At 39.5% G+C, this 22,749-nt stretch overlaps 1 protein-coding gene across 1 annotated transcript in view; it reads left to right on the forward strand.

Moving 5' to 3' along the window:
• The first annotated feature begins 2,170 nt into the window (after window positions 1-2,170).
• Window positions 2,171-22,749, forward strand: part of LOC105383365 (spectrin beta chain, non-erythrocytic 5) — a 94,194-nt gene continuing 73,615 nt past the window's right edge. Inside the window, exons 1-7 of the mRNA XM_048629868.1 lie at window positions 2,171-2,312; window positions 11,027-11,232; window positions 12,729-12,901; window positions 16,225-16,392; window positions 20,763-20,879; window positions 21,972-22,129; window positions 22,370-22,485. Coding sequence (XP_048485825.1) covers window positions 11,166-11,232; window positions 12,729-12,901; window positions 16,225-16,392; window positions 20,763-20,879; window positions 21,972-22,129; window positions 22,370-22,485 — 799 coding nt within the window. The 5' untranslated portion in view covers window positions 2,171-2,312; window positions 11,027-11,165. The remainder of the gene's footprint in view (window positions 2,313-11,026; window positions 11,233-12,728; window positions 12,902-16,224; window positions 16,393-20,762; window positions 20,880-21,971; window positions 22,130-22,369; window positions 22,486-22,749) is intronic.

The raw sequence follows: 22,749 nt of genomic DNA on the forward strand, positions 1-22,749 counted from the left end.
AGCCATTATAGGATATCGTTTTTTCTACGCGTTGGGCACGAAAGTCTAAATAATATATGGTTCATAAAAACTGGGTTAACGTTCTTTTGTGATACCTAACACTCGTTTGTTCCATAGTTCTACAACACTGGCCACCTTTTGTTCTATATTTAAAATAATAAAAAAACAAGAAAAAGTAACGTTGAAGGTCCTTAGTGTGAGCTTGGTGCGTGCTTATTTGAAAAAAAACTAAGACGGTTGGCCATTACGTCATCGGACAATATAAACTTGAAAAAACAACATAAGTTCTCAATTATTATGTATTCTGGTTTACTACCATTGCATTTTCCAAGTTGGTATACTTAATATGAGATACAAACTAAATTCGTATCCCGTATTCGTATCCTGGCGTTAAAATTTGAGTTGAAAGATATGTTTTGGTTCCTGATATATGGATGACGCATAACACATATCTAAATACCACTCGACCGCACTACAACGTATTCTTAACTGCCGAAAATTGAATTAATTAGATACCAGTTTGTTTTTACTGCAGACGGCCTGTGTACGAACCCAGCCAGCCTCACGACCGGAGTCTGACTTTAGACTTATCTGTTCCATTGTGTGGCTCAAGTCGACGTAACTTGACGCCGACTAAATAAAAGCTGCGCGTGATCTTGAACTCGTGTCCTAAATGCGGCGCACGCGCAGCGCAGGCGACACCTGTTAGCGAAGCCTCCGTCTCTTTCTCTCTCTAGGCTTTTGTGTCATTAGAAAGGGATAGTTTAGCTTTGGATAACAACTTTATCATGTTAATTGGTTCAAGTTTAGTTCAAAACATTATTGCAATGGGTACCTACTTATTACATGAATGGATTTTTTATGTTGTAATTGGATTTTGGACTGATAATAATTTTATCAATTACATTTTAACTACCTAAGATTAGGGTAGTAGAGTTGATAAAAAGTCCGCATAAAATCTAAATTTAGTCACTTTAAGTATAGTTACTGTGTCGGTATGACACCATATTAAAATAAGGCCTGTTCAGTGCCCAATATAAACCCTTCAGCCAAGGGGTGCGGTGTGTACCCCAGCACGTCCAGAAGCGCCCAGCTGTCAAGGGGTTTGTTTATTCCGTCCTCCTGTAGGACTTAAAGAAACACCGCGGAAAATAAAAAATTGCGCCTATGTCCCAGTACTTCATATGAGAAATTACTAATCTCACATCTCAAAAAACAGCTAAGGTTTTTAATTTAAAGCCATTTAAGCATTGAATGGAAATATAAATCAGCTGGAAATTTAACTAAATAATATATGTAAACTATAATTTAGACGATGACTCAACCACACCGCGACGATTGTCTGTCCAAAATTGAATGTGGAAATGCTAAAGTTTGCGATTTTAATGCCTATCCGTAGTAACATACGGTTGTTTTCATGATTAAAGATGAGTGAATCAGTAACGACATCTGGCGTGCACATGGAACAGCTGAGTTTTGTCAAATTCTTTAGCATGTGCTGAGTAGTTAGGTAGTAACTGATGGTTTCTCCTAATTGTTTTTGTGGGGTTCTGTCTAGCTCTTATAAAATATATTTCCTAAGTCATTTACATTTTGTCCTACCTGTAACTTAACAATGTTAAATGAAATCCAGGCTAAATGGCTTTAGCAATAAAAAGAAATTGTGTGACATGTGGCGCGGCCAGCATTGTGATGTGATCGGGCGCATTGTATGTTGATGAGCTGATGTGAAAATGGACGACTTCCTTTTTGAACTCTCTTCGACATCAGCTAATTGCATGACATTAGAATTTCGGAAAATTATGCAGGATAACACATAACATAAGGATAGCCTGCCTAAATATAGTATATTGGATTTGAAAGAAAGCTTATCATTTCCATATTTTTGGGATGTTGGGTTGGGACAATCACTAGACGAAATTGGATACTGTTGATAAGGCATTATACGAAAAATAAATAGTACCTAAATAAATTTATTTCAAAAATCGATTGCTAATATTACCACAATCCTATATAGATTTCCTCTATCCGATAAAGTATACGTTGTCCACGAAGAGGCAGTTTTACAGTGACGTCACTAGACGATAACAATAACAAACAGGCTTGTCTAAACTACCCGTGGATCTCTAAAAAAGATTATTTTATCTCCGCCTATGACGGAAATAGCAGACCATATACGGCACATGCGAACAGTGCGCGACTGACGGCCGCGAAGCGCGCGCGTTCTTTTTTTTAATCCGAAAATCGTACCGGCTTTTGTCTTTTTATTTTTTTCGGGTTTGTGATTTTAGGCCAGTTCTGTCGGGTTGGAGGTGATTTTTGTGGTATTTTGGTGTGATTGAGTGTTTGTGTCAGTGCAGTGAAATTGGAATACCCATTGGTCGTCGGCGTGTGACGAGAAATTCACATATTGCAACATTCGCAGCGCTTTCCCCGCCGCGCTGTGCATTGTAATGTTTCAATCGAAACTTGCTCGGATTCTAAACCCTTTTTGCATATTTTTCTACTCTTAATTGAAGTCTGAAATTGGCATACTTAATCCAATAATTTATATTTGAATCATAATCTTTAATTTTATTTGTACACCTGTTAAAACAACATTCAAAGTTGTGTATAGCGATAGCATTTTGCCTTAAACTTTAATGAATCTTCTTGTTGGTCTACCTATTTAAGGTTTTGGTTATTTCGCAGTCCTAAAGAATAGATAAGATAACCATACTTGTTAAATTAATAATCAAGAACATACAATTTAGGTAGTTATAATTGTTGACAATCACATTTGTGTGTACTTATCATGTTATCACAATATCTGATAGAAGATAATAACAAGGTAACTTCACAAATGAATCCTTAACTGAACGATCTTATTTAAAATTGGTACCTAGTTGTAAAAATTATGAATAGCTTTTCAATGGATTTGAAATGAAAATGTAAAAATTCAAATATACAAGCAACTCGCCACTTCGTAGGTTTATGCAAATATCAGCTTTATCTGCCTCAAGATAAGTGTTATCTGAAAATATTTTTGTGACACAATATCATAATCATAATTTTACGCTATGAAACTAATATCCTTAGCAGCAAGGTCAGAACTTGCGTCTGCAATTTAAACAATGTTGGCTTGCTGGTGCGGCCACCGACTACACAAACAGCGCAGGGCTAAGGACGATTCCCTGCGGTGCCCCAGGATTTTAATTAGTTGTTTTAATAGTATCCTATTTCTCGTATTTAGTGAACGTACCTAAATATGTACAAGCAAAGTCATTCTGCGACAAATTTACAAGATTAGGATTGATGTAGTTATCAGGGTAGGAATAGGACATCATAATGACGTGTCCAAAGGCTCAGCCCCTTATTGCTTACTTTCTATTCGTATCCAAAGTTAAAACAAATGTTAAATTAAATATTTTGATTCGGCACAAGACAGGTATGTCGGTGATTATCAAAACATCCATAAGTTTATTAATAATTGCTCTGGCAATTTGTTAATTGTTTGGTTTAATCATGGCCGGTCGGACGATGACGCACCCTGTGTTCGACATTCCTCGTTTCGTCTGCAGATATCGGGCGAGGTAAACTTCCGAGGAATTCCACTTTCATATTTGGAATACCGCTCAAATTTCCGAAAGCGTACGCCGGTATTGTCGATTGCTGATAAGACGCGTAGTCCACTGGTGTGGTATTTGGTTAGTAGATTAGGACTGGTTGTCTCATGATAACTTAAAAGACCGGATCTCGACACTAAACTGACAAGAAGTAAGTACCTAAAGTTCGCACCAACATCAAGCTCCGGGACGTCTCCGGGATGTTTGTGATTGTAAATCGAAACGGTGGATTTCTAAGTATAAAGTGTAAGCTCATGCGAGACTATAACGTATAAACTGCGAGCTAAGTGGCCTTGGACTTGCGGACGTTATGTTCCTCGCACGCCTGGCAGAGGTCATTCGTCTTTATCAATGGCTGGAGTTAAGATGCCGGCTACAACGGCAACAATACTCGTTTGTTAAATAGTTACAAATAATCCTAATCCTAACTTCCTAACTAATATTATAAATGCGAAAGTAACTGTGTCTGTCTGTCTGTCTGTCTGTCTGTCTGTTACTCTTTCACGCCAAAACTACTGAACGGATTTGAATGAAATTTGGTATGCATACGGTCTGGACCCTGGGAAAGAACATAGGCTATTTTTTATCCCGGAATTCCCACGGGAAAACTTTTTAAGGCGAAGGGAAGCGCGCGGGAACAGTACTGAACGGATTTTAATGAAATTTGTTATACATGGGTGATTCTCAAAAAATGGCTCCAAAAGCATAATTTCTTTGGCGCATTTTTTTTTTCATGTTGTTTGAATATTATACCCCACATATTATAGAGGCTTTAGACCTCTTTAGTTATCTCTTATTGGCCCTGAAATCTATCGAGCCGATTCAAAGTTACAGCGATTTTAAACAATTTTGGGCCAATGAAATTAGATAGGCACCAATGAAATTAGAAAACACACCAAAGAAATTATAAAAGGTCCCAAAGAAGTTAGTTTTAAGAACAAAGAAATTAGAAATTGTTTTAAAGAAATTAGTTTTATACGTAGATTGCATATAATACACAACAAAACAAAAAATCACGCATATCTTTATTTGTTTTTAACATAATTACCTGATCACGTAAGGGTGCAAGGGTTCTAAACATCCGAATGAACCAATTGCCAACCTCACCTGCCCGTGGTGCACTCTGCTAAATAACAGACGAGGCTCTGGCGACCGGATGATGGCAGTATAACCATCCAAAAACAGCTACTCTAAATCCCATAGGCCGGCGATGGGCAGCAGCGTCACCGGTATAAAAAAGTGTAAAGAGGACGAGGACACGATGTCACTGGAGTCCGGCCACATGTTCTACCATCAGGAGGGCGACCAACTGTCCCAAGTACAAGAATGCGACGAATCGAGGGTAGGACATCATGGCTTTGGTAGCAGAAACCAGAGAGGGCAAATGATTGTAGACTTCCTCGAAAGGGAGGGGCTTTCTTTCTGATGAATTCTTTCTTTGAGAATCGGAGTGGACATGGGCAATCCCCGATGGTAGGACGAAAAACGAAAAAGACTTCATTATGACTGACAAGCTGCACATTTTCAGATTTATGTCCCAGTGATCAATAGGTTTAAAACAGGGAGTGATCACCGACTTCTCCGAGACACTCTGAATATCAACTTCAAGCTGGAGAGGAGATGTCTGGTGAAGTCGACCCTTCGTCCCACACTGCACCAAATTGGAGCTGTTAACACCAGCTTCTAGAGAGGACTACAGTTCTTCAGAAGGGTGACCAAACCCTTCTGAAGAACTATAGACCGATCTCGCTTTTAAGCCATTTATACAAGCTGTTCTCAAGGGTTATCACGAATGGTCTTGCCCAAAAGTTAGACGAGTTTCAGCACCCGGAGCAGGCTGGGTTTCAAAAAGGCTTTAGTACAATAGACCACATCCACACAGTAAGGTAGATTATACAGAAGACCGAAGAGTATAATCAGCCTCTGTATCTAGCCTTTGTGGACTATGAAAAAGCCTTCGACTACATCGAGACCTAAGCAGTTTTGGAATCCTTGAAGAGATGCCAAATCGACTGGCGCTATATCGAAGTGTTGAGGTGTCTGTACAATGCCGCTACTATGACTGTCTAAGTACAGGACCACAAGACAAGACCTATCCAACTGAAACGTGGAGTGAGACAGGGGGATGTGATATCTCCGAAACAGTTCACCAATTCACTGGATGTCCAGAATGGAACCAGTGCGTCCTGCTAGTGATGACGTATGGTGCTGAGACGTAGACACTGACGGTAGGACTGGTCCACCGATTTAAAGTCGCTCAGCGTGCTATGGCTCTCCATAGAAACCCCAAGCATAACTCTCTGATGGATCGTATCAGAAATGAGGTTATCCGTCAGAGGACTAAGGTTACCAACATAGCTGTCATAATATGCAACCAGAAGTGGCAGTGGGCTGGTCAAATCTGCCGAAGAACCGATAACCGTTGGGGTAGACGAGTTCTCGAGTGGAGACCACGAACAGGCAACCGCAGCGTGGGACGCCCTCCTGCCCGCTGGACTGACGTCCTTAGGCGGGTAGCCGGTAGTAGTTGGATGAGGAAGGCCGAGAACCGAGTGTTGTGGCGCTTATTGGGAGAGGCCTATGTCCAGTGGATGATTATTGGCTGATGATGATCATGAGAGAATTAACCATAATAGACATTGAATGCATAAAGTTAGCGTTATTAATGGTGTTTCATACTCAATACTAATTTCTTTGTATCAAAACTAATTTCGTTGGCGCAGAATGCCAAAGAAATCCAAAGAAATTATTGCCAATGAAATTAGAAATCATCACTTAAAATTTATTTTTACAGAAAGCTGATGTACAATTGGAACCTCTTATTGACACGTGCATACTGTTTGAATAGACATACGTGGACAAAAATATGTATGCAACAATATCAAATAATAGCATGAAAGTAACAATCGAAGAAATTAGGCACTTACCTGACCAAAACCCGTTACGGCGCAAAAAATAAATATTTTCGTCATACTCCGTAAACTTACGCTCTTATGCTCCTGGTCGAAGATAGTGGGGGACTGAACAGTGAGGGACGCATGGTGATTATGTCCGGTGATCGTTTAAACGCAGAGTAGGAAGACGGTATCGTTACGCCAAAGAAGTTAGTTTTTTTTCTCGGACAAAATTGAATGCGTTATATTTTTGAAAACTAAACCTAAGAGTGAATAGAAACCTAATTTACAATTACCATAAGTATCTGTTATAATGATAACATATAAATCATAAGTTTATTTTACTTTAAAAAGTGAGTTTTTCTTGACCTAAAAATAAAATCAAGTGAAGGACGCGCCAAAGAACTTATGATATTGAGTTTTAAAAAATCATTGTCGCTTTCTTTATAAATTTATGCATTACATTACTAATGTATAAAAACGGTCACAAGATACATTATTTAAAAAAAATACATCCTGGTATAAAACTATCAATTTCATATATTTTATGGCTTGGACATACCTAAATCGCGTCATTTGAGAATCACCCACATATGGTCTAAACCCTGAGAAAGAACATCTAGGCTACTTTTATCCCGGAATTCCCACGGGAAAACTTTTTAAGGCGAAGGCAAGCGCGCGTGAACAGTAATGAACGGATTTGAATGAAATTTGGTATACATTGGTCTAGACCCTGAGAAAGAACATAGACTACTTTTTATCCCGGAATACCCACGAGAAAACTTTTTAAGGCGATGCGAAGCTCGCGGGAACAGCTAGTAAATAATAAAAGTAGCATTTTAACGTACAATGACTATTGCTAAAGTCTCATGTGAGTCGCAAAGAGTGTCCTTGAATTACCATTTTTTGTTTGTTTACAAAGATTTCGGCTCCTCTTTGAATAAACTAGGTATAGTGAACCATGTTTTTAGCAAATTGCTATAACGTTTTAGCTGATGAGAGAGCAGGATTATTTAAATGTAGCTAATCTCCCTGGCAACCCCTATAGACCCTGTTGTCACATTAAAATCTTTGAATAGCCAATTTTTATGAACATTTTATATAATAAAGAGTATTCTCAAGGTAGAGGTGCGACAATGAAGTGTACTAATAAATAAAGCGGTCGCTAAACATGGTGCGACATTGCACACTCTAGTCAGAATCAGAACGTTACCTGGATGACTTAGTGCCAATTTCTCCATTGTCGGTTATCTAACCGACAGGGATAGATTTATAATTAAACGTCATCTTCATATAAAATTCATGACAGATGTGTCTAAAGTTAACCAATACTCCCTGGTTATAATGCTCTAACCGAGAATGGAGAAATTGGCACTTAGCATATAAGATGAAATATGGAATTTTAGTGACATGAACTAAACAATGTTTATTAGAAAAATAGATTGACATTTAAGGAAGAGCCTGGATAATTTTGTATTGAGGTAGGTAACTGTAGCAGCGACGGGCTTCAGTTCACTCTTACGTGAACTCTTACTGCCATTAGAGGAAGTGTAGAGACGCATAATATATTATATGCAAACGGATAGAAATTCAAATGGGATCTAATCAGCGAGCCCTAATTAATAATTCAAAGGATGCAAATGATGTTTTCCTTTCGATGTCAGTGCGTTTGATAATGAGATGCACTTGGTCCTCCACGGCGACGCGAGCACCGGCGCAGGCGCAACTGCGTGCTGCTATGATTTCTTCATAACATACCTATTATCAGCATTGTTCAGAGAGCGTGTTCTTAATCGTAAAAAGTTTAGTGCTATATTGAAATAGGTACTTAAAAAGTTAACAGCTCGAAAGTGTGCCTACATTATTATATACTAGCTTTCACAGTTAAGAAAAACCGGCCAAGTGCGAGTCGGGCTCGCGCACAAAGGGTTCCGTAGCAAATTACAGTTAAATCAACCTATCTCAAAAACTATAAGAGATACTTTGATCAAACCAAAAATCGTTGAAAGAGTTAATTAGCATGCATCACCTCTATTTTTTTTAGAATTTTATACCCCGTAGTTATAAAAATAGAGGGGGGGGGACATACTTTTTACGACTTTGAGAGCTGATATCTCAAAAACCGTTCACTTTAAGAAAAATGTTTTTTAGAAAACTTTATATCATTTTAAAAGACCTTTCCATTGATACCCCACACGGGTATGTACATCGAAAAAAAAAATTTCATCCCTCAGTTACATGTATGGGGGGCCCCACCCCCAATTCTTTTTTTTACTATTTAGTGTCATATTTTTGTAGCGGTTCATACAACACATATTCCCATCAAATTTCATCACTGTAGTACTTATAGTTTCCGAGTAAATTGGCTGTGACAGACGGACAGACGGACAGACGGACAGACGGACATGACGAAACTATAAGGGTTCCGTTTTTGCCATTTTGGCTACGGAACCCTAAAAATGGGTGGATTGGGAAATCCAAGTTTTAATGTCAGGCAACCGGACGGTCCATCGCACAATTCGAATCCCTTAAATTCTCAAAACGCATGCATTAGGTACATGAGAGCCAGGTATGCATACAGTATATAAAATGACGACATGCGTCGTTATCATCGTAAAGCGCGAAATTTTTTGTGGTTCTGAGAGAGTTTTAAGAGTTACTCAATGTCGTGAAATTTTCAGATGTGCGCTATGATAATAAATGTAAGTAAACCCATAGCCGCATGCGGACATTACCGCAGACGAAATGTGGTCCCGCAACTAATCGTAAATAGAACAAGCGAAACCGGATTCCGAAACTAGTTATTTCTTTTCTTTCCATATTTGAATTGAAAATCACTACCGGTTTAATAGTTCGGTCTATTGCCTGGCCGGTGATAAATTATTTTCATTTTTTTCTTTACCTTCTATAGTCATAATAAAATAAGTTCGAACTCTTTATTCGTCACCGATACTTGAGTGCAAACATTGGAGATATGAGAAGCAAACACGCCCGCTGATAACTGGTATCAGTCTTGAGTGCGGCGAGCTCGTCCCCTTCTTCATACTGTACCGACATCAACACTCTGTAGTCCACTGACTGACTTGAGTATGAGTATAGTGATGCTACTTCTGGCTGATTCGGTACATTGGTGAAATGATCTCTTCCAGCTTTCGTCTGGGTCGGCGGAGGTAGCCCTTTCTAGACTCACTTTAATACTTCACAGGGTCTTGGGTGTAAACGTACTCTAATAATATGTATCTATCTGTGTAGATACTTGCCTAGCTTGGGGTCGGATGGCCGTGTGTGAGATATCCCCACATATTACATTTTTTTGGTCTCGTTAACGACATGGGAAATCTGCAGCTCAACTCCCGGAAATAGAGATCGAAGAGATTTTAGGTCAACATCAACAGTTGTATTTGTATGGAGAGAGTGGCCTGGGAAGCGTCGCGATGTCGTTTTGTTTCTTCTCTCCGGCTCGCGGTGGCGAATGGCAGTGATGTTGTGTGTTTTGTGCACAATGCCGACTGTTTGCTGAGCTCGTACTTCAACTAATTAATTGGTTTTATTTAACTATGTCCGTAGTTTCGTAAGCTCTTATTATTTGTTGCTTAACGTACAGCAAGATATGACTTAGATATAGCTTAATTACACCTCCGTGTGGGGCATGCTTATTATTATGACCTCTCATTTACGAGGAGAACAGTTAAAACTATGGTAATACCGTAAACTTCTAAACAATAAAGTTCCTTAAACCTGGCCCCTCTCAGCAGACTTTAAAATATTATTTCATTTTGACTTTGCGATAGGGAAAAATATGCCTTCCAGTATGTTTTGCATTGCTATAGTAATCACAACCCAAGATATGAATGCATATTGCATATGGAACGTTCCCGAGCAGGCCTGACTTGCAAAAATTTCCAATAGCATGAAATTTTCGATAATGCTTAGAATAACCTCGCTATTCCGTTTCCGGGTGAAGAGGCAATGGCCGCGGGTCGTATAATTGCAGATTTATTAATAAAGCACTCGTGGCTGCCGGGCGTGGGTCCCGCCGCGTGGCTGGTGATTAAGTCCACATGTAACTGTTAGCGACTGCTGAGTCCGTTATGAACCCGGCCACCATAGAGAACGACCATAGACCAGGAGGGTTACTTTATACTGATGAAAAACGAACGAACGCGAGCTTTCGTGCACGTATACAACGACATAGAGTTATGGCTCCCGCAGCAGGCTTCGTTTTTCTTCATGTAGAGTAACCCCCACTGACCATAGTTCACGGGCGGCGGCGGCGGCGCGGCGCGTGGGCGCGAGCGGTTCGGTCATTCATTATTTACATTCCGCTGCGTGGAAATATGTAAAAGAGATCGATATGTTTTTTAATGCCCAATATTGATCAATGAAGACTATGTATAAAATTTCTACTCGCTGAGTTGCACAAAGGAAGCTTGATTTAAGGTCGACATTAGTTTAAAGTACCTTCGTGCAACTTGACATAAGTAAAAAAAAATTACACTCTAATCTAAATCTAATTTTATGTAAAAGGAATGTAAAAAGTATTTAGAATCCGACGCAAAAGAAACCAAAGTGTAAAGTAAATCTAATAATAAGTAAAAGTATTTGAAAAAAGAACGCGTTTGAATCTGTAAATCGACTCGACGGCGGAACCGGATGTCGCGACACCATGCAGCGGCAGCTGAGCAACGTGAGCGTCCACTCCTACCAGGACTATCAGCCCTCCAGGAAATATGGTAAACAACATGCAAATCACGCGGTTTATAAATACATCAGAGCAGTTAGAGCACAAGAAACTACCTTTACACAACATTTGAATAAATGCGAATAATTTACGGTGGTAACTCACTCACACTCACTAAAATATATAATTAGCTAATTAGCGATGGATGAACAATTTAACTTGGGCTTCATCATTTCCCCATCTTGAAGACGGTTTTTTTAATAGGTAGTGCGATCGCGAGATTTCGTGTTTCGATTACGTATACTCGTATAGAAACTGATGCATATTAAAATCCCCCTCTTCCCTTGAGATATTCACAAAAACAAATATCAGGTAATTTAATTATACCTGACAAAAGTTATTAAGGCCATAAAACAACGCGGACTCGGGTATTCATACTCAATGATAGTAGCAGAAGCTGTTGAGTGTAACTAATTAATATTAACAATAACTGCTACAATGATTGTAGGTTGTAGGCTATATTAATAATATTATTGTACCTCTCATGTAACTCTTTTATCCACCAACAAGGGTTGGCTGGATGTTTTTGGCAATAAGCCCGCCCTTGTATGATTTAACTGTGTTTTTCTTTGTTTTTTGTAAAATAAAGTGTTCAATAAATAAATAAATTAACTAGCCCTAGTAAAGTAACGTGACCAACGTTTTTAGAATATAATAGAATATTATACTCTTTATTTTGCACCATTAAAGAACACACACACACACAATATGACAAATTATATAGGTATAGAATAAGTACAAAAAGGCGGTCTTATTGCTTAAAGCAATCTCTACTTAAAGCAACCTTTGGATAGAAGAGACAATTTTAACATAATTAATGAAACTAAACTAAACTTTTTACCTGGGTATATTATGTTATAAAGGGTTTTTCAATAAGGGCGGGTAGATTTTGAAACGAAATTAAACAAGCTGCGTATGAGGTATCAACAATTTTTTTTATTTATTTAAAAGGCCCATATATGCCATTAAGTATGGAAGATGACATCATTCAAATGCCCGCCTCAGCTTCTCACAGTGGCACGGATCCGAGTGGTCCAATTTTCAATGACTTTTCCGCATAGATCGACTGCCTCGGGTTCTGCTGTACACTTTGACAGACCGCCGCAATGTTCTCGGCTGATCTTGTGTTTCTTGAACGTACAGGTGTGGGTTGATCGATTAACGAACCGGTTGTTTCAAATTTGGCCACCAAACGCTGAAGAGTCGACTGTGAAGGGCCACCACGTCTACCGTAAAATGGGCGCAATGCACGCAACGTTTGCACTAACACTTATTTTGATAATAAAGTTTTATCATTTGTACGCGCTGTTCAATCGTGTAACCTGCCATGGTGATTTGGCATAAGCAACTGAATAATAAGCAAAAGATTTGACAATTGTCACCAAAACAAAATGGCCGCCACGGGCCCCCAAAATCTACCCGCGCCAATTGAAAAACCCTTTATGTATATGAAGAAAAACTAATCTTGTACCCGTTTGTTGTCGGCAGGGGGTCAGTATGAGCCGGGCGGCTACGCGGCGGCGGTGCAGCAGCGCAGCAACATGACGCAGCGGGAGGACGCGCTCAAGTTCGAGCAGGGCCGCATCCGCGCGCTGCAGGAGGAGCGCCTGCACATACAGAAGAAGACCTTCACGAAATGGATGAACTCATTCTTGCAGAAGGTCAGTGTTATAGCGAGTCTGAAACCAACACTAAGTGCCAATTTCTCCATCTAACCGACCGGGATTGATTTATAAATTAAACGTCATCTCCATATAAAATTCATGACAGAAGTGTCAAAAAACAACCACTACTTCCTGGTTATGCTCTAACCGACTATGGAGAAATTGGCACTAAAGCTGCGTCTCCGTGCAGATGGCAGTTTGCATATATATATATATATATATATATATCGAATCGACGTCAGCGGCAAACTGTTAGCCATGTGGAGACGTGGTCTAAAACTGACAAATAATCCGTACTCTGCATAGAACAAGAATGATGTATCAACTACCTGTACGTCCGGCACAGTCAACAGCATGACAACATATTTGACTTACTATTTCTTTCACCACACCACGGTCACAAACGGTAAACGGTATGTAAGGAACAGGTGGTCCATAATTCGGGGAAGCTCCTTTCATGTTCTATGCAGAATACGGAGTACCGTAAATCGGTGACGTATAGGCAGAAAGCCAATTTAGTTTATACTTTTCGATGATACGTAATTTAACTCATTATTGGGCATAATTATGTATTGCTTACATTATCAGATTATTTGTATAAGTAGCTATGTACTTAGTCAGAATCAGTTACCGTACAAAACGAAAACACGTGTAAGGAAGGCGTATACTTGTATCTTTTGAGACAATTACCGATCAACTCGCGACAAGTAAACTCTATAAAAAGTCACAACCGCATTAGTCACATTCATGATGATGAAGAACACGATTTCCTCAGCACGCAAATATTTCCTATGACTACTAGTACGAGTATGATGACTACACTCAATTGTACTAATATTGCCCCGTCATATTTATCTAAGAAGTCCGGTACATTGTGTATCATATAATAAATAGTACGCGAAATTACGTTGAACGTATAATGGGGTAAGTATTTCGTATACGAACACTAGCCCCCTTATTCATAGAGAAGTTAGAGAACGTTTTAACTAATAAACTGTTTTGTCCCTATCCGACAAAGAACAATTTGTTCTTAGACTGAGAGGGACAAAACAGTTTATTAGTTAAAACCTCTTGTAACTTTTCTATGAATAAGGGGGTAAGTTTCGGAGCTCTCTGTTGCGCTAACCATGACTCTATCTCGTTGCATTAAACATACCTATTGCATGATTAGGGGTTCCTTTGCGTGGATAAAATACGTAGTTTTAAAGTGAGTTTACGTGAAGCTATAGAGTGTGTCCCTTCAGAATTTTGCAGTTGGGTGAGAGATCATTACTGGGGAGGTAGAATATAGCGAAGCTCTATTAAACGATAAAGTTTCAGGCAGAAGGCTTTGGAATATGACCATAAAACAACGCAGACTCGAGTTAGCGGAGACCAGACCCTTTAGCATGAATTTTCATCGTGAACGTGAAGTAGAATTCATCGAGTAATATGAAAATATGAACAGCGCCCCTGGCGGTCGGTAGCAGAACTATAATTTTCCTACAAATTCATCGAGTAATTTTACTTCACGTTCACGATGAAAATTCATGCTAAGGGGTCAGAAGCCGTCCCTTCTTGTGCAATGACTATGACAGGCTATGACCGAAATCATTATGATGAACTAGCTGTTCCCGCGCGCTTCGCTTCGCCTTAAAAAGTTTTCCCGTGGGAATTCCGGGATAAAAAGTAGCCTATGTTCTTTCCCAGGGTCTAGACCGTATGTATACCAAATTTCATTCAAATCCGTTCAGTAGTTTTTGCGTGAAAGAGTAACAGACAGACAGACAGACAGACAGACAGACAGACAGACAGACACAGTTACTTTCGCATTTATAATATTAGTTAGGATGATGAGTAATGATGTCACGAGACCGCGCTGATCCGAGGTCAATCGACCAATAAACTATGTATCGGAGACTATTTTATTGACATGCAAATTGCAAACATGCATTATATTATTGCCCTATAGTAGCTATAGGCAGTATTTTACAGATGCATAAGGTATTTAACAGCACTTCACATCTGTTTTACGTATTTAAATTTTTTGTGGCAAGACTGTAGCATCATCATCAACATCAGTCAACAATCGCTGACTGCTAGACATGATTTATTGGATAACCATTATACAGTATGTTGCAATATTATTAGTATAGTAAGCCAAAAGTCCTACCCCCTACCACTCTACTCTACCACCGACAAAACAGTTGAATAGCTAAAGCGTCCATTAACTTTTTATGGATAAGGGAGTTATTCTATTCAGTTTTTTTCGCTAATTATAAAGGTTCTTCCGAATTACCCTACTTAGACCGTAAAGTAGCCTGTGTTTACTAGAAAGAAGCCCTTTATAGCTGCATCTATCGCTGAAGCTGCATTCAATTACTATCAACTACACACTGACCTGTTTATGTTCATAGACGACTAATAAATAACATTATAAAATCTATATACAGTTTATTAATTTAATTGCATTTATTTACGAGATAAGCGATGATCGCGTAGTATTCTGTTCTATTTATACCGGTGAGTCAGCGGTGTCCGCTGTTTTGCACGTTTGGCGAATATTTTTCATAGTTTCCTTATTATTGGTAATTAAAAGCTGCAATAGGTAATGTGTACGTGTAATTATGGCTGCGCTTGTATCGGTGCATAAAGTAGTCGTGATAGTAATGACCCCGGCTGGGTACTGGTTTATTGGTATGGTGTAATGGAACTGTATGGAACAGTACATTATGGAAACCTCTTGAATTCCAAATCAGGGGATTATACTAAACATAATTCATATTAGCGACATGCTCGTAACAGACCACTTTAGGCCGCCAGACTAAACAACATAACTTCCTTCGTTTTTATATATACCTAGGTACTATCTACTACTACCAAAACTAAGTTTCGGAGAATTGACATGCAATTGATATTGGATATACTCTTAGCTACAGTTAGTGGTTTATGGTTAGCGTAGTATAGTATAGTATGGCTAGAGTGACCCTTCAATCAAAAATGCACATATTATTAAATAAGTACACCTATTTGACTTATTATAATTAAAATGGCCTTTTAAATCTCCTCTACTTACTGTTGAACTCTACTTACAATACATTTGCTGAACCGATTTTGATGCGGTTTTAGTACATACATATTACAATATAATAGTTTTTTTAATTTTTTTATTAGCATAGCCTATTTGTTTTTCCAATGCTGGGGAAAGGCCTCCCCTTTTATCTTCCACACCTTTCGTACCTGTGCACCCTCAACCCAGTTATTATTAAATTTGTCCATTTCTTATTTACAAACTAAATTATACACAAATTTTGAAAATTAACAATGTTTGTATGTACCAGGCGCGCATGGAGGTGGAGGACCTGTTCGTGGACCTGGCGGACGGGCGGCGGCTGCTGAAGCTGCTGGAGATCATCAGCGGCGAGCGCCTGCCGCGGCCCAACTCCGGCCGCATGCGCGTGCACAAGATCGAGAACGTCAACAAGAGCCTCAGCTTCCTGCACACTAAGGTATGAGGGATTTTACATTAATGTAGGTTTAAGAGGAACAGGGTGGAAAGATAAAAGAGAGACGGGCTCAGGAGCCCTATCGCGAAGTCAAAACGATGTAACATTTACGAATAAATCATTCAATACAATTTAAATCTGTAAATCGAAGTCACATCAAGGCTACGATAGGAAGCCTGGAGGAAAACTACCTTCAATCTTCTAGTTAGCAAATTTTAATCAAGGAAATGTACCTTCAGTTTTGTAAAAGTGACTTTGTTTAAATAACTTATAGTGATACAGTACACTGTAGCCATTCTTATTTTAATTGTTATGCTTTCACAGTAGCATACGCCTCTAATGTTTATCAACTTCAAACAAGTTCGATGTATCATAATAAAATACCTAATAATAAAACATCAAGTATTGTGCCGCCATATCAGGCAATAATATTAATGCATTGCTAATTAAGTGCATACTACTATCTGGACAGTGAATGTTGCACATTATTAGCTGTGTCAAAGTACGAGTAATCATGAAAAAAATTACTTATAGTAAAAAATGCACTAGAGCTACCTCAAAATATGTTACACACATATTACACATTATCTCATCCACCCAAAGGTTGTCTGGTAGAGATTGCTTGTGCTCTTATGGTAACCATCTACATCCATTCACGTGCAAGCCACAGAACACAGACGCGATGTCGCTATCATGATGATATGATCACTATCGGCGGGTAATAATGCCGAAATGGCGAAAAAACCAGTCCGCACACTCGCAGTCTTGCACCCCATTAACATTGCATCTGCATGTTGCGTCATCGTCACCTCGATGGGCAAAAAAACAAGTGAACGAGATTGCACCTTGCACCGTGTATGCAACCATAGACAACAATTTGCAACAAATGAGCTCTCTGCTGACTTGCTATTACATGTCAGTTCACAATACTAACTTCCTTAGATTAACAATATACGAATGCGTCTTATTCGTGTTATATACAAAAACAAAGCAAAAATAATCTGTCCGCATGTTGGTTACTGTCGAACCGTTTTACGCACCTTCTAGCCGAGATAATTCAAAATAAGAGCTCAGTGGTTGAAGTGGTGTGGGTCAAACTTCTCTCTAACACAGCATTTAAGTAGATATAACTAAAAAAGATCAATCGAAGACATACTTACTAAACATAATTAAACGAAGGTAATCAAGTGATCAAGCGGTTCGAATCGGTGCAGATTACAGCTAATCAGATCGGGACAGATTATGATTGAAGCGTTAGCAATGAGGCCCACCTAGTGGTCGCCATGTTATTGGGTTTCTAGTGAGTGGTATTTAAAGTTCGTAGAACGTAAAAATAAATCCACTATATACGCACACTGTTTCAGCTAAGATGATCCCTGTGACAGTTCACAATTTTCCAATTTACGCACAAATACTATTGTGAAATCTGTGTCAATTAATTAAGTAAATTTCATTGGATACAACTCATAAAATAAGTCGATAAACAAAATGTATAGAATTTAATTATGGGATATCTCTAAAATTAAAATGAATACTAGAACCTAGAACTGCAAGCTAGGACAGGCGGAGTGATGACCCGCGCGGCGGCGGCGGCGGCGGCCCAGTTACCGCATAATGGCAGGGCGCGGCCACCTTGTCTGTCTGTCTCTCGCTACGTCACACGTACTACCGTGTACACTAGCCGATATAGAAGGCTGTATATTGATAGCATTTCATTCATCATTATAGCCGGGACCCAAGGCATAACGTGCCGTCCGAAACTCGGAAGCGCCCAGAAAACAACCACTTGAAATTGGTCACCCATCCAATGAGTGACCGTTCCAAGTGTTCATCACGACCCATCACGTCCCCAATGCTGAGGCACGGGTCTCCTTCCATTGAAGGAAGTGTTTTAGGCCTAGTCCACCACGCTGGCCTAGTGCGGGTTGGTGCATGGAGTTCCAAGTGTTGCTAAAGTTCAATACGCAGAGGCTAGCTCGACTACGGATCTTATGGGTCGATTACACCTAACGAGTACAGTGGTGAGACACTATCCTCGGCCGATCCTCGACCAATGAACGGCTAGCAATAGCAAGTGACCGAGTGCTCTGCCGAGGACACTGACTCGCCACTGTACTCGTTAGGTGTAATCGACCCATTAGTAGGTACGGACTCCCTAGTATCCTACTAATTAGGTAGAGAAAGGAAACTCTACACACTAGATCTGTGGATCAACCGCTAGACAGTATAGTATAGTAGTAAGCACAGTTTAGTGCAGTAATGAGTGTAGGTATAACGCGCGCACTGCTAGGACTTCGCGGAATGCGGGCGCGGCGAGGGGCCACTCCAGCTGCTTCGAAAACGGTACGTTTAAAGAAATGAGATACAGAGCAACTATAAAGTCCTTACAATAAAGAGTGCGTGAGACTTTTTCGATAATATACTTACATTTACATTCATTTTAAAAATCAAATACCGATTAAGAACGATTTTTAACGGATTTGTGCTTTTATAAATATAACGGATCGATTAAATGAGGTCATTAACAATTAGTTAGGACCCACTTCCGTTTTCTTTATAGTTGCACTTGGACTTTATAGTTGGACTGTAGAGCCGTGGTTACTGCAGTCGCGCTCCGAATCTTAGTTGTTCGTAAGCTGAAGTGGCCCCAGTGGCGGCGCGACGGCGGCGGCGCTTGCGGTCACCGCTGTCATTTGTTTATCATTATGACATGGTTACTGGAATGTAATTAGCATGGTTTTTGTAGAGAATTAATAATTAAGGAAAAAAATATAATTTATGTGAAGGTATTGTACGGTATGTCGTATGTCGGTGTGAAAAATATAGCATTTATTGACACAGTCATCAACATAATGCAAAATATCTTACCCCAATTTTTTTTTTTTAAATACTTATTATTGAAAAAGAAGTGATGCACCGCAGCACAATTTGGTCTATCTATAAGCATTGCCCAATGTAAAGACGTCACCTGAAATCCATCTACAATCGTATAAAGATAATATTTGCCAAATTACATTCTTGATCAAGATAAGAAATAATCCGATAAATTATGTTATATACGTTGTATCTCTGTTAGATACCAGCCTGTTGTCTAGGGCTGTAGGGCATTTTCTATTTCGGCAGCGTAGCAGTCGTTAAGCCTAGTCAGAGGCCTTTGGGCAGCTTCAAAACATCTGACAGTCGGGTTGCCCACATACCCGACAACTCTCTCAGCACAAGCTTGCTTGTGTTGCGATGGGCCTGCGTGTTGGTCTAAGACCCTTCCTTCATTGGCTAGCTAGAGACCCGTGCCCCAGCAGTGGGGACGTGATGGGTTATGATGATAATTCCATTGCGGATTATATTATCCTAATAGCATGTCAACAGGACAAGAACGGGTAACGAAAAGGTAGTTTGTTTTTGGTGTAAAAAATATCGAAACATTTTATAGTTTTGAAGTCTTTTACAAGTCTAGATAGAACACATAGCAACCGCACGATTCTGTAACGTAATATACAATACAAGATACAGCACACACATACATAATGATGCATGTCGCCTCTGCTCTATTGTTATGTCTACATTATTGCTAAGTAGTTAAAACAGTAAATAACCTAAATGTTAAAATGTTACAGTTTAGCTAAACATAAATGTAAGTCTGCGATTTTGCATCTTTCACACGAGTAGGTATTACAAATTGTTTCTATACGGTGTTAATATTTTTTTTTAAATAACTTTTAACATTTTTTGTCCTTCAGCCGTCTGATATTTATTTATTTAATAGGTTATTACATTTTACAAAATCTTTATAAGATATTTAAAATTATGACGACCGAATGGCGTAGTGGTTAGTGACCTGACTACTGAGCCGATGGTCCCGGGTTCGATTCCCGGCTGGGGCAGATATTTGTTTAAACACAGATATTTGTTCTCGGGTCTTGGATGTGCCCGAAAAATGGCAATAGGCCCGCCCCCTATTACATTGGGACTAACATAACACTCTGGCGAAAAGTGGGTGCAGCAATGCACCTCTGCCTACCCCGCAAGGGAGTACATTAGTACAAGGCGTGAGTGCGTGTTTTTTTTTTTTTTTTTTTTCTTCCAGTCAGTCGATCTACTACATCTCATAATAATATGACTTCTATAACACTAACTTCTATGAAAACTGAGTGCAGCACGCCCACCTCCCCGCAATAGACTACATATTATTCATATATTCATACACACCTTTATTTAACAGAACAAAAATAACAATACAGTGGATATTACTCAAAAGGCAGCCTTATCGCTAAAAGCGATTTCTTCCTATATAACATATGACTCTTATGAAAACTGAGTGCACAATGTACCCCCACCTACCCGGCCCGGGACTACATATCACACGTTGCCTACAGGTGCGGCTGGAGTCGATCGGCGCGGAGGACATCGTGGACGGCAACCCGCGCCTCATCCTCGGCCTCGTGTGGACCATCATCCTGCGCTTCCAGATACAGGAGATCGAGATCGATGTCGTGAGTGTCATCTACTTATATCACGAATATTCACACTACTGTGGGTGCTGCAAAAAGGGTGTAAGCCATAAGTCTGAGGTCATATTTTTTTGGGAATTTCCAAATTTTTTAAACTAAAGTTGTCCAATCAACCCTCTGAGTCAGCTTCTTTCGGGTTACTATACCACTTTTGCAACACCCTGTATAACAGCAGAACAGAAACCTACAGAAGTAACAACGAATAATGAAGGTACTATCGGAGAAATCCATGTAAGAAATAAGAATACTTTCAAAGATTATCCCTAATTAACATAATTTTAATTTTCATTGTTAAAATTTAATTGATATAAATTATAAAAACCACATCGTACAATGTAAGGTATGGGTTTATGTAATATAAATGTAACATTTCCGAAAAAATGCAATAAATTCATAATTACTACTAGTTCACTAGTGCAAAAAAAAATTAATGTTCGGAGGAATAGTCACCTCGGGCCTGCTTGGTCGCCGCGTGCGCCACGCGGGCCGCTGAACCTGGCCGCATGCGGCGCGCGGCGAAAAAAGAAAAAATACTAACAATTGAATTTTTCCGTGTGGTTCTTTTTTCATTTTTCACAAATTGAAAGTGACGCGCTTCAGAAAATACATCAAAATATTTTTGTTTTGTTAGTGTGAGTTATGTTAAATGTCGCTTTTAAATAATTAATTAATTAACGTCAGTGTGAGTGACCGATATTGGTAAGTTAATTTGACAAGTTATAAACGTATTTGAGTTTTAGTTAGCGTTTATTGGTTTTACGATGGATTTACGTTTTTGTTTGATCTTAATTAATTCTTAAAAAGTCCAGCGTTTTATAAATATATCCATACCTTAACTGCATACGTGTATGTAAAACAACGTGGAATTAATTCGTAACCAAGTTTCTCCTCGGAATCCTTTTCTTACGATCGAATAGTGCAACTGGAACTAACTGCCTGACTCTACCACCGTTACTTGGTCCAGGGTTGGATTCCCGGACATGGCAATAAATTTTTAGGTAACGCTCACTCGCCACAATCCGATTTATGTTCTATTTCATTATCATATAACTAAAGCACCATGTTTTTCCCCAGGACGAGGAGAATGAGTCTTCGGAGAAGAAGTCGGCCAAGGACGCCCTGCTGCTGTGGTGCCAGCGCAAGACCAGCGGCTACCACGGCGTGCACATACACAACTTCAGCGACTCCTGGCGCTCCGGGCTCGGCTTCAACGCGCTCATACACGCACACAGGTCAGAGTTCTACTAATGTTTACTTACTGTTTGTTCATAAAATATGTCGTGTTTTCGACTAGTGGCGCCATCTAATATCGAGTAGCGGAACTATCCATCGGGTGAATCTAGCTTTCGCCAAAAGTTTATTTACGGTATACCTATATTTATAGCAGAAACAAATAGTTTTATCAAAACTCCGAAACCTTGAAAATAAGTTATTGTGTTCTACAGAAACTTTTAACATACTTTTCCCCTCAGGCCGGACCTGTTCCGCTGGCACGAGGTGCCGACCACGGACCACGTGGAGACGCTGAACCACGCCTTCGACGTCGCGCACAACAACCTCGGCATTCCCAAGCTGCTCGACGCTGAAGGTAATGGAGCATCTTTATAGAAAATTAATAGAAACCCGTAATCGTTCAATGCTTCTTCATAGTCGACCAGTCATAAATGTCCGAATAGCTTGAGTTGCTGACTGCCCAGTCTGCGCCGGATGTTCCTGTGTAATATGTGTGAATGGTAGTCGTTTCTGATGGGCACAACACTCTGTCCTAGGACTTCCCCATTCCGTCATTACTGGATATGTGTTGTGAATTCAGCGGATAGGGCAGTCCAATGCCGATATTTTTATACACGTA

This window comes from Plutella xylostella, chromosome 24, assembly GCF_932276165.1.
Source record: "Plutella xylostella chromosome 24, ilPluXylo3.1, whole genome shotgun sequence".
Classification (NCBI taxonomy): domain Eukaryota; kingdom Metazoa; phylum Arthropoda; class Insecta; order Lepidoptera; family Plutellidae; genus Plutella; species Plutella xylostella.